This window comes from Spermophilus citellus, assembly GCF_964194105.1.
Source record: "Spermophilus citellus genome assembly, chromosome: 6".
Classification (NCBI taxonomy): Eukaryota; Metazoa; Chordata; class Mammalia; order Rodentia; family Sciuridae; genus Spermophilus; species Spermophilus citellus.
Window position 1 is genome coordinate 150419123 of NC_138187.1, and position 12677 is coordinate 150431799.

Consider the following 12677-nt stretch of genomic DNA (forward strand, 5'->3'; position numbering starts at 1 on the left):
GTTTTGAAATCTGTGGCCTCTAAGATTCACTGCTTAGAATTATCTAAGTTTCAGAAATCATATGGCTATTACAAGTTGAAGATAATCATTGAGAAGAAATAGAAGCATTTTCTCTAATATTTTAAAAAGAAAAACCAAGGATTTTTTTCTTTATGTTGCCTGGATCATAATATTATAGAAGTTGAATATGACATTTACCCAGAAGTAGAAGACGGTCATTTACAACTAAGGTTACCAAACTATAAACCAGTACAAGCCCAGGAGTAACATATCAGAAACAGAGCCCAGGAGTTTTTCACATTGATTCTTTTGAGAACCTAAGAACCTTGATTTCATTTTTTATAATTGTGTTGAGAATTCACACCCAGAATTACACACTTCATATGAAGAATGATCAACAAAGATGACAGGAAAGGGACCTACATAACATATACATATATATAGCCTGCCTAAAGCATTCCATAAACCACATGATAATGCACAGACCACATGAATTCATAGCCAAGTTTTTCATTTCTTTGGGATTCAAGCCATACATAAGAAATTTAACTTAGAGTACTAAGGTAAACTTCTACACTAAAGAAAGGTATGGGATCTTTAATGTCTAGAGATAGCATTGCTTCTAAGGTTTCAGCCAGAAGACTGACACTAGGTAATGAGCTGCACAGTGTCCAATTTATCTACCTTGGAAGGACGACTCAGGTCTATTGGGATTTGAATGTGTGGCTCCAGTTAGTCTAGCTTTGTATTATGGATAGGGAGACCACTAAGCCATCTCCTTCCAGACAGATGGGTTTCCATTTAAAGTCTGCAAGTCCGGAGGGATATGAAGCAGGGAGTAATACAATCTCAGCAATTGTTGAATGTGCAGTTAGTCGGGTAGTTCAAATGCAAGGTCAGACACCAGCAAAAACTGCCCTGCTCATGTTATCTACTCCAAGAAGGCCTAAAGGTGGACACATTGTTAAAGTCGTATGAATGACAGGACCCATCAATTCATGCAGTCCAACAATAGTTTCTGAACACATACTATGTGCCAGGCACTGCATCAGGCATTAGGGATCTGGTCCCTGCCTAGAAGAGCTTACAGGTCAGTATAAAGACAGGGTAAACCCATAGACATCTCTAACAGAGCATGTTATAAGTGCCAGGACAGAGGAATAATGGACTTCTTCTAGAACACATTGGCAGGGGGTACTTAATCAGACCTGAGGGTGTCAAGAAGTTCATACCAAGACAGGATGTAGGACTCAGGAGAAGAATCATGAAGACCATGGCATGTGCCTTTACAGGAATGACTAACCTATGAGCTTTAGCTGGCATTCAACTGGATGCCTTTTCTTAGTAACCCCACCTCTACCTGACTTTCATTCTCATTCCAGTGACCTCCCTAAGCTCAAATTTGAGGGTTAAACTTTATGCACTTTCACTTGTTATGGACACTTTGGTTTTAAATGTACACTGCTTACCAAACACTAGAAATGGCATACATTTGCATAGTGCTTCCACATATTTTATTGTAATAATCTTCAAACCAATTCTGCAAGGTCAACAGACCCAGTACCAGTATTGTCTCCAATATAGAAAAGCAGACTACAGACAATTACCATATCTTCTAGTAGCCCAGTTCAGGGATTCCCCCTAGAGTAGGACATATGATATAATTTTATAATTGTTTCCATCCTACCTCTCCATGAGACTGCAATCCTCTTAAGATCAGAGATTTGGAGATCAATATGGTTGCATCTTTAATACATAGCACATAATGAGTGCTCATTAATACTTGCTGAATTAGTGATTTACCTCCTCTGTGAAGCTGAACCTGACCTACACTGTCCTCTGATCTCAAAGGGGCAGACAAAATAGCTTTATGCCTAAATAAGAAATGCACAGATTTTAGAGTCTCACCAGATTGCACTCACTTTTTTTCTGGTTATAGTTTGGATCTGGAATGTCCCCCAAAGGGGCTTGGTTTCCAATGCAGCAATGTTCAGAGGTGGGGCTTCTGGGAAATGCTTGTACAATGAGGGCTCTAACCTCATGGATGGATTAATCCATTGAAGGATTCATAGATGAATGGACAACTGGGAAGTGGAGGAAATGGTAGGAGGTGGGACCTAGTTGAACAAAATGACTTCTTGGGGTCATGCCCTTAGGGACTGTATCTTGTCCCTGACTGCCCCACCTTTTTTTCTCTCTGCCTCCCAGCAGCCAAGGGATGAGCAGCTCTTTTCCACCACACCCTCTCTACCATGATGCTCTGCCTCACCATGGACCCAATAGCAATGAAGCCAGCCAACCAAAGACTGAAACCATAAACCAAACAAATCTTTTTTTCCTCTTATTTGATTTTCTCAGGTATTTTGTCATAGTGATAAACAGCTGGCTAACAGCTCTATCATCTAGCAGGTGTGTGCCTTAGGACATGCTACTTCCTTATCTAAGTCTTGTCTATCTTTAAAATGAAGATGACAAAATCTACTTATAGAAGGACTATAAAGATAATATCTGGCCTGGGTTCACTGCCCTCTGATGATTATTCACAAGTTGTCAACTGCAATCAATTCTGGGTGAACTTCTGGAAACAGGGTCTGTAAGTCATCTTCATATTTCTAGAGGAAGGTTCAATACTTCACAAATGTTAGACACTGAACTCATTTCTGAAGTAATAAAATGAGCCAAGTATACCTTTGCCTAGCATGCTGTTTAGAAGCCACCACACACTGGTGTTCAATAAATATTGCTGATGAGAGACTATGCACTTTGGTCCAAATAAAGGATGTAGAATTGCAGGCTTGGCCTCTGTCATTTTAGGAAATATTTTACTGAGAAGAAATAGTCCAGGGCTTCTTACCCACCTGATCATCAGCATTTGATAGCTGCAGAGCAGCCGCACATCTATAAAGAGGCACATATATGAACTCGAGTTTCACAATCTAGTTTAGAACAAGGAGACTAAGGAGGTAGAAGGAGAGAGTTCAACTGGGCTTTGAATTTTCTCAGCCACAAGTTGCCTAGATTACGCATAGAACACAAAAATTCTACTTTCTTATTGTACTGAAAGAACTCAAGGTGCCCCAAACTCCTCTTCCCTTGGAGAGATTCAGAACTTCCAATAGTACTACCCAGCCCTCACCACAAGTCTCACCTTCATCAGTAGTTCCCGGCTGGTCAAATGGTTATTATGGTCTGAGAAGATATCTGAAAGTTCTTCAAACATCAGCATTCGGTCCCTATGAAGAGAGATTAAGAAAATATTAACAATGAAAAAAGAGTTAAAAACCCAGCACCTTTGGCCTAACTGTCCTCAGCACCTACAGCTATGGAAGACTGTTTTGATCTCAATATCAGTGAGTGATGTGAACACAAATGAAGCCAATGACTTTTCCATGCAAGGTGGCTTTTATATTCTAAGATGAATGTGGCTACCTGTGTGAAGTGAGGGATATTTTCTAACCATAAGGTTAGAATTATAAAAAAAAAAAAAAAAAAAAAAAAAAGATTGTTTGACTGGGGTATCAAGTTATTCAACTGAGACACATTCACTTTAGTAAGTCCACAGGGACCTGAGGCACAATCTTGGCCAAGCCCCTTATTTTAAATAGGAAGATGTCATGGCCAGGGGTTTGCCCAAGTTTCCACTAGTCACTTGGAAGTTAAATGGACACAATCTGAATGTTCAGAATCATAGGCCAGTGTTCTTACTCATAGTCAGAATAGAATCGGGTTGGGGGTCATGATGGGCTCTGCAGGTAGGGAGGGGGTATAGCTTCAAATCTCAACTCTGGTGTTATTTCCTGAGTGATCTTGGACAGGTTGCTGAGCTCCAGTTTTCTTATGGGTACAATGGAAATACTCCCACCCATTATAGGCAGCTGTGAAGGTAAGTGCAAGCAAAGCACCTGCCTGCCCTTGCCTCCTGCCCTGTACATGCACCTCCACAGGCCTCCTGCTCATTTCCCACACCCCTCCAGGGGGACTGAGTGGATAATTCTGAAGGCAGGGGATGGTTATAAAATATTTTATACCTGCAACATTTTCATTATCATGAAAAAGCCATTATTAAGAACTCATTTTTTTATTACAAGAAGTATAATATTACTCTTATAATAGTGGAAACTATTAAAAGGTATATATATTTTGAGACAATAGTTAAGAACTTAATTACATGTGGCCCTAAATAAAGAGAAATAAATATCCTCTGTCTACGGAAGGCTAGAAATATGAAGGTCTAGAGGCAAAGTTATAACCAAGTAAGAAATCTTGACCCTGTTCCATGAATTCAGCAAGGGACAGCATGCAAAGCTGATGTGGAAGGGTCTTCTCTAAGGAAGCCTGACACTCCAGCATTCCTGCTACCACATCCACCAACCATCCAACCAGGAAACAAACCAGACATGTAGAACAGAATTCAGCTTTGAAGATTTTTCATTGTTTGTTTTTGAAGAGTAGTTTAAAAAGCCAGCTGGAAGAATGGGCCTTCCCATCTGGCTACCATGGAGACTAAGATGCAAGCCCACTATTGTTTTTACTTGTTTATTAACCTCAAATTTTCTGTAGAATGAATCTTAGACTGACTAGGTGACTTTCCATAGTGTCCTATTAGTCAACCACCAAAAACGCACAGGGTTACCTATCACTGCAATTAGAGAAGGCTGTGTGTTAACACCCAAGAACCCCTTTGTTTTTGATGCCACAGGTGGGTGGGAGGCAGTGATTACAGCGGGTGTAAGGATGAGGACATTGTAAGCTTCAGATTCTGGTCCTATTTCACCAGGTACTACCAGCTAGTGATTCCACACAACCCATACTTTTCCTGAGGTACACGTGCAGAGGAAAATCAGTCAACTAATCTTTCACACTGAGTCATCTTCATTAAATAATGAAGAAGAGAAAGAACCCAAGAAAAGAGTGGTAATCAAGAACTCTCCACTGGACTTTGAAATGCTTGCCTGTCTGCCCATCTGTCTCCTGATGATGGTGTTATAAACAACACTCTAGCTTTGGAGTCCAAGTTGCAATAGCTTCCACAGCTCGGTAGGGTGAAGCATTAAGATCATCCATTTTATTTTTCTCCTTTTATCAATCAAAGAACTATAAACAATGCCAGCTTTTCCCAAGTAGACTATCCCCTGAATGAAAACATGAGCTTATCAGTAAGTGTGAGTACCCTGGTACTATTTTCCAGCATAAATTTATAAAATTCTGTCTTGCTCATGGGGATCTCTTGCAAGTTTGAACGGTGTCAGTCCCCAAGGGCTTAATCAGCTCTGACTGAACTAATGAAACTGACCTGGGCCATCCACTCTGAAACAAATCTATTACACTCCCAGGGCAGCTGTCTCCCGAGCCAGGGCTGCCCCTCCTGACCAACACTGACTATCCGGCTAGACTATAAAGCATTTACTCATTCTTCTCTGATATAGTGTGACAGGCCGATTAGTTCAAACTTGGGAAGATTTGAGTGTAGCTGACCTGGCTGGTACCCAAGACAGAACCCCCAGGCTCTAAGTCTGAAACCAGAATGGCCCACCTCCACCTTCTCGCCTTTACATAAAGTCCTCTGGTCTTCCAGCAAAGTTCTGGAAATAGAAGATGGTAAGAGTAAAATAATAAAGGAATTACGCTGTCAATTGTTTCAAAGGCTGCACAAAGAAATGTGAAAGAAAAACAACAAAGAACATGGCCAGTTAATAACTTCCATTAGGTACCCAGGAAGGAACACTTAAGAGAGTTCTTTTTAACATTGCTAAGATAGTTTTTAATATGCTGAGGCAGAAATGGAGTAAATAGTTCCCTACTGAACATCAAGAATGAATGCCCTAACTGCACATGCTATCCCTCACATCCTGGAATAGCTCAGGGCTTTAGAATGAGGCTGAAAAATAACCAGAAGTCATGGCAAATTGCTGTAACTTCATCACTCTACAACCTGATCCCTAAAAATGCAGATAATAAGCACATCCTTCAAATCAGCCCCACAGCCAAGAATCTTGGCTTTGGCACACTTTGAGAATGAGTTTGATTCCCGCAGCAGCCCTGCCTCAAAACTCACTAATAATTATGAGTAAAATGCACGCTGCCTGGAACACACGGAGGAGTTCAAATATGAACCTCTCCTCATATAATATGAGCTTGGAAGGTGAAGGCCCGTGGCACTCCTGCAGCAACTAATCACGCCAAAGAAAAGAAGAGCAGAGCCTTGGGGACTTACTTTGGGACAGCAGCCCAAGCCTTCTTCAACCGGTAGATGGAATTAGACTGCAATGCTGAAACGATGGCCCTCAAGGAGGAAAAATTCTTCAGGATTCTACATTCCTGTATGGGGAGTGATGGAGACATAAAGGCATTTAAATATCAATATTCCAGTGAGTTGGTGGTTTCCTGTTTTAGAGGTATCACAGCTGCTATGAATTCTTACCACTAAACAGGCAGCTGTATAAATACTGAACATCAAAAAGTGGCTCCTTCCTCCCACCCCAGTCACCGAAACACTTTATAGATTTTGGCACCGTAAGCTTGTTTTTCTCCCTTTAATATATTTTTGCCTTGTTGTTACAATTTTATAGCTTCCAGCTTTCCCAGTAAAAACACAAATGGTGGTGCGCCTACAGAACTGTGCTAGAGAAAGCAACTTTTTCTTCTGCTGAAAGCACACACATCCTCTGAAAACACATATGAAACACCACTGTAGCCTTTGGACCCATAGAGTGAACTGGCAGCAACCACTCGGAGTTCAGATGGTATCAAACATCTCATGAGCAACCCTTGTCCTGAGAGGTGTATATAACTTGGCAATAAAAATTCACCACGAGTTGAACTTTGGCTTTTATGCTCTTAGCCAAGGGGGAATATTTTTATACACATTCATTTGGTTTCAAATTGGCTTGTCCCACAGTCACAAACATTTAGAAACACCTTGGTACTTCAGTGCTTCCAAAATAACTTGGTCTTTAAAATGAGATTCGTTTTGGCAGTGTTTTAAAACAAAACAGCAAAAGAACAGGGAACATTCTAGATGTCATTTTCTGGGTAAGGAGAAGGGCTGTCTGTTTAAGCAGCCATGAGGACCATGCAGATAACATCAGCAGCCGGTGAACTTGGAGTCAAGCCTGCTGAATGAACAGCAAGGACAGAAAAACAGCCTGGGACAGGGTCCCTGTTGTTGGTTGCCATGGGGAAGCTGGTGACATCGGGAGTGGGCCATACCTATGTCAAAGGAGATGCGTTAGATACAGGCACATGGGAGTGCAAGACGCCTGCCATTTTCTATGGAGCACGTTGTGTGTGTTTAGCTTTGTGCAGAACATATGGGACAAGAGGTCCCAGAGTGGTTGGGAGCACAATGCAAATCTCTTCAAGGATAAATTCATAAAAGACTGTGCATCCTGACTATGAAGGATAAACAGCATTCTCTAATTTATCATGCCAAAACCTGGCTCCTAGAAACCATGCCAAACAGCCCTCAAACATTTTCTTTAGAGTAAATGTTAATATGTCTTATAAAAGTCATGCCCACCTATTTTAAATGCCTCAATATCTCCCACCTTACAGAAAGAAAGAGAGAAAAAGAGAGACAGCAAGCAAGCAAACAAGCTAGCCAGCTCTAAATTGCAGTATGGAAACCAATCCAGTGAGAGCACAGTTCAACAAAGGTTCAGAACCCAAAAGTTACGTTCTAAAAATCAGGAAACTTGCAATAAATAAAGGAACGCAGGCACAGAAACATCATGCAAATTGTAATAAGCATATGGAACATATTATTTCCAAAGAGGTTAAAATGAAGGGTTTAAAGTAGTACAAAAGGCATCTGGTCCCATTTCTAGAAAAGGAGGCATTTTCAGAAGACAAGACATGGAAGTAAAACTGCAGCATTAAAGACCAGTCCAAGACAATACTCAGATTAGATCAGAAATATTTTCTGCATGTAAAATTATTATCATTTTCTCAAACATCTTTTCAGTAGAAATCAACTGTGACAAATGCAGGAAAAGTAAAATAAATCTTGGCAGGAAACTGCCTGCGAGTTTCATTATTTCATTAAGTTAAGCTACACAGTTTCAAGATACAACATACTCAATGCTAGAAAAATGTATCATCAAAGGTAAGGAAGGAATCTTGACTCTTTTTCCTATGCTATGAGACCTGGGATATAATTCAAATTTTCAAACTGCATTTCTTATTATCATACAAATGCACAACTTACATTTAACTTAGACCAAAAGGCATTATTTGATCCATACTATGCCATACTCATAGAAGCTACATTTTTGCTCTAGACTTTCTAATTGGTTGAAGGTTGTGGGTAAATATGCCATTGGCTTTTTTTTTTTTTTTTGTACCGGGGATTAAACCCAGGGGCACTCAATCATTGAGCCACATCCCCAGCCCTATTTTGTATTTTATTTAGAGACAGGGTCCCCTGAGTTGCTTAGCACCTTGCCATTGCTAAGGCTGACTTTGAACTTGGGATCCTCATGCCTCAGCCTCCCGAGCTGCTGGGATATTACAGGCATATGCTACCCCACCCAGTTGTCCATTGGCTTTTGAGACATGTAGAGCACTATAAATGTTGTGGCATTTAAGGCAAAAAAAAATTTCCTTATCATTTGAAGAAAGAGAAATTCCATGCTAATATCATATTCCATCAGAACAACATCTTTTGTAGTTGTCTGCTGAGAAATAAGCTCAATTTTGAATACGAGAAATTTAAGTTGCAACTTATATTGTTTTTTATTCACTTTTTTCATATGCTAAAAAGTCTGTAATAGTAAACCACCTAAAGACTCAAAACAAGGCCAAGTCTCTGGCACAATTATGTCCTTGCTTTTTAATCAAGAACAACAAAAAAGAATGTTAAAGACTTAGGCTTTATGCCCCACAGACAGGGGCTTAATGAAAAATATATCCAAAGAGATATAAACAAAATGTGTTTTGGTTGAGGGTTGACCCATAGAGTCCAGAATACAAACTTTAGGGTATCTACATAAAAATTAATTTTTCAAAATCATTTTTTTGCTTATGTGATTTCTTCAGTCTAGAAAATAAGCAAAAAAATGATTTTGAAAACATCATACCTCATCCATGAAGCCCTCCTTCAACACCCTAATCTGGAGGGATTTCTCCTCCTCCACGTTAACAGCTCTTAGATGGCTGAATCCTCTACTGCCCAGGCTGAGGTTAATTCCAGTAAGCCCTCGCCCCCATAGCACTAAATCACTTATATTCTATCCTGTTGTGTCCCTAAAGTACATAATATTGTAGCATATGCATATTAAGAGCTCACAAAGTATATGGGCAACTAAATACAGTCGTTTTCTCAGTCATAACACAAGAGGCTAATAAGTGAAGGTCACGTAGCACGTAAGCATTTGACCCAAGAGCTTGGACTCTGACACTCAGCAGGATGCAGTTCAGGCCTAGGAATGTTCTGCTCCCTTCCAACTTGAGGTTGAAGTTGAAAGGGCCTCAGGTAGGCCCCAGACTGTGAGTTGTGTATAAAGGTCTCAGTCCTTCAGGAAAGAGATTCAGGATTGTGAGGAGGCAACAGCTCTTCAAATCTACAGAACAGGAAACACTTTCAGGTACTGGGATGAAGACTGATCTGTTTAACAGAAACTAGGGGGTTATATCAACCAAACACAGTGCAGAGACCTAGAGATACTCGGACTGTGGTGCATAGAAAGGAAGAAGCAGACAGAATGTCTTGCCCCAGAGAAGCAGCACTGTGGGGTCAGGAGTAGAAACAAGAAAGTAGGAGACCAACTGATTATTTCAAGAGGGAAAATAAGATCAGCCCCCAAAGTAAGAAGAAACATTTTCTTACTTTGGAATAGCAACAGTAACAATGGAAACCCAATGAACCTAAACGTACAGGCAGTGACATGGCTAAACCATCTGGACAGAGCCATGGAAGAGTGTCCAGTGTCTACCACACAAAGAATATTTTTAATAAAACAATTACATGAGCAATGTTAATCCACTTCTCGATGATTTTGGCTCTCTGCTGGGTTTTGAGTTCTTTGCCCCCAAGGATGGTGCTGACAACACATTTGGTGAGGGTATTAAACTGAGAGATGGTAGCACGGATCGTAGGAGCCAAATGTTTGTTTTCCTTCTTATCCCTTTGAGACCAAATGCAGCCCAGGCAGTGGTGAGGCACTACTCTCTTGAATAGTTGCTGGAACAAAAGAGGGATTGACATTAAGGACAGCAGAGGCATTTCATACAGCAAAGCACATCACCTGAGTCATCTGTAAATTGGTATTCCTGGGCGGACAAATAAAATAAAATTTTTCTACTTGAATTGCCTCATGGTGTCCATTTTAATAGACAAAAGTAAATAATTAATATATGTAATGAGTCAGAAAAGTCTACATGATCTTTTTAAATCTGCTCAAGTGAGCAAATAGAACACAATGACCAAAAGATAATTTAAATGATCAAAAGATAATTTAAAACACCAAAAACATTTTGACTTATCTGTCTTACAAGGAAAGTCAAGTAAGATCTATGCTACTGATCAAAAAAAAAAAAAAAAAAAAAGAAAGAAAGAAAAAAAGAAAGAAAAGAAAAAAAAAGTGGTTCAGGTTATTTTAACCTCAAAATCCTAACCATGGTGTATTCTGGGCACTCTGATCATGAACTGTCTACAATGCTCACTGAACATCTGAACCTGAAAAGTGATCCACAGAAGTACAGCATGTGCCACATCTGTCAATGTCACCATTTCAAATTCTTTAAAATAAAGAAACTAAGAATTTTCCCTATTTTAACAGGGAAAACTATTTAACACTACACAGTGAAAGGAAGAAAGAGAAATGGAAAGCCTAGTTTTCAGGCCTTTTCCTGAAAGTAATAACCAAGATGATGAAGTTTTCCATTTTTTCCTGCTATCAGTTGTGCAAACAAAAAAAAAATTTTGTTGAACAAATCAGATTCTTATTTGTGTAACAATTCAATATAAAATGTTTAGAAGTTTGCATGAGAGAGAGAAAACACCAGAATTTACTTATTATAGACTATCTGATTTACCTCTGATACCTTATTTGCATGTTCATTAAATGGAAACTTTTTGCCAATTTATATATTATCTTCTCAAAAATAAGTACAGAAGAGCTAAAACCATTGTGATAATTCCTAATAGTCCCCTTTTCTTTAACTGGTGTTTACCAGCTAATACTGAGCTCTGAAATGTAACTGACGTAAGCAAATGTGTAGCAAAAATATTCAAGCTTCAAAAGTACAGGAAGCACACGTGGAAATGAGCTGCCAGATATGGTCACATGTGGATTCAATGAATTTATTTTATCCTAACTTGTACTTTGACCCCTTTACAATCCTCCAAATAAACAGTTCAGCTCTTGAAATATTTATGAGTCTAAAGGGAGAGAAATACCCATGGATTGGGTAGATTATGTTTCATTAGGATTAGAATTCTTATTTCCCTCTGTGACTTGACCTCCAAGTAAAATGCACCCTCAAACAGGATTGCAAGAAGAGCCCAGGTTTGAATTATTCAAACGATTGATTCAAGTCACATTTTAACTCTGCACATACAGGCACAGCCTCTCAAGGATTCAAAGTCTTCAACCGCTTTATCCTTAAGGACTGTCCAGGCTACCAGTACTGTCCCTGTCCCATATTTTAAGTGGAAGCACATCTGAGACACACAGAGAGGACGTACTGCATCCATGTAGGTCAGCTGCTCCGCCACGAGATCTTCTGAGAAGCTCGTGAATTCTGCTGACCCTCCTCCCTCCAGTTCCTCTTCCTCTTCCAAGCTGAAGGAGATGATGTTGGGAAGCCCATCTGTTCACATATGGGGGGAAAATCAGTAATGGGTGCCACTGGATATGACTTTGCTTATAGAGTCAAACTGGACTTCTTTCATTTAGGAAAAAGAGGGTTAGGCCTTCAAAAAATTTAGGGTAAGTCTGTTCTGAAAATCCATAGGGAGAGGAGAGTTAGCACAAAAAATCTGAGCAAAATGGAATAAACTCTGCTTGTTCTCTGATTCTTTATCAAGTTCAGAGGCCTCATGGTGTCACTATAACAAATCATTCCTAGGCCAGGATACATAGAATCTGGAGAAGCAAAGCTGGGCCCGTATTCAGAGGGAAACTTCATCTCAGGCTCCACAAACTTCTTGATCAACTCCAGCACTGATCCAGCAAGTTCCTTCACCAGTTATGCAAATCTTGGTTCTTAGGACACTTAGAAGCAGATCCCGTTAGGACTGGGACAGGAAGGAAGACCAGGCTTTGGGAGTAGGATGGCCCAGTTGGGTGTCAGAAATGCTCATGAAGCCTGAGGAATTCAGTATTCTCAAAATGTTCGCAGCTGCTATCAGCTTCCACCCAAAGCTAAGTGTACATGAAACACAACAGACTTACCCTAAATTCCCCTGAGCTTTATTATAGATAAGACCATCAGTTAGCAAATTACATAGGGCACAGCCTGAAGAAGAGAGAGAAAATCACTACCCAAGGCTCCAAATAAACTGAAGAGCTTAGGACCTGAAATAGGACGTCAGTCTCCCTCGGAAAGATGGGAACCAGATGCAGTTTGACTTGCACCCCAGCCTCCCTTCCCTGGGACCTTTCTCCAGTCCCTGGGTTGTTTCCCAGCCTCATTCCCCTTCACACTCTTCACTCTCCTTTCTGTTTAACCTGCTT

General features: G+C 40.1%; 1 protein-coding gene across 1 annotated transcript in view; it reads right to left on the reverse strand.

Moving 5' to 3' along the window:
• Nucleotides 1–12677, reverse strand: part of RGL1 (ral guanine nucleotide dissociation stimulator like 1) — a 121508-nt gene that overhangs the window by 27174 nt on the left and 81657 nt on the right. The window contains exons 6-9 of the mRNA XM_081300246.1: nucleotides 11687–11811; nucleotides 9965–10180; nucleotides 6215–6318; nucleotides 3149–3233 (exon numbers count right to left, since the gene is read on the reverse strand). Coding sequence (XP_081156372.1) covers nucleotides 3149–3233; nucleotides 6215–6318; nucleotides 9965–10180; nucleotides 11687–11811 — 530 coding nt within the window. The remainder of the gene's footprint in view (nucleotides 1–3148; nucleotides 3234–6214; nucleotides 6319–9964; nucleotides 10181–11686; nucleotides 11812–12677) is intronic.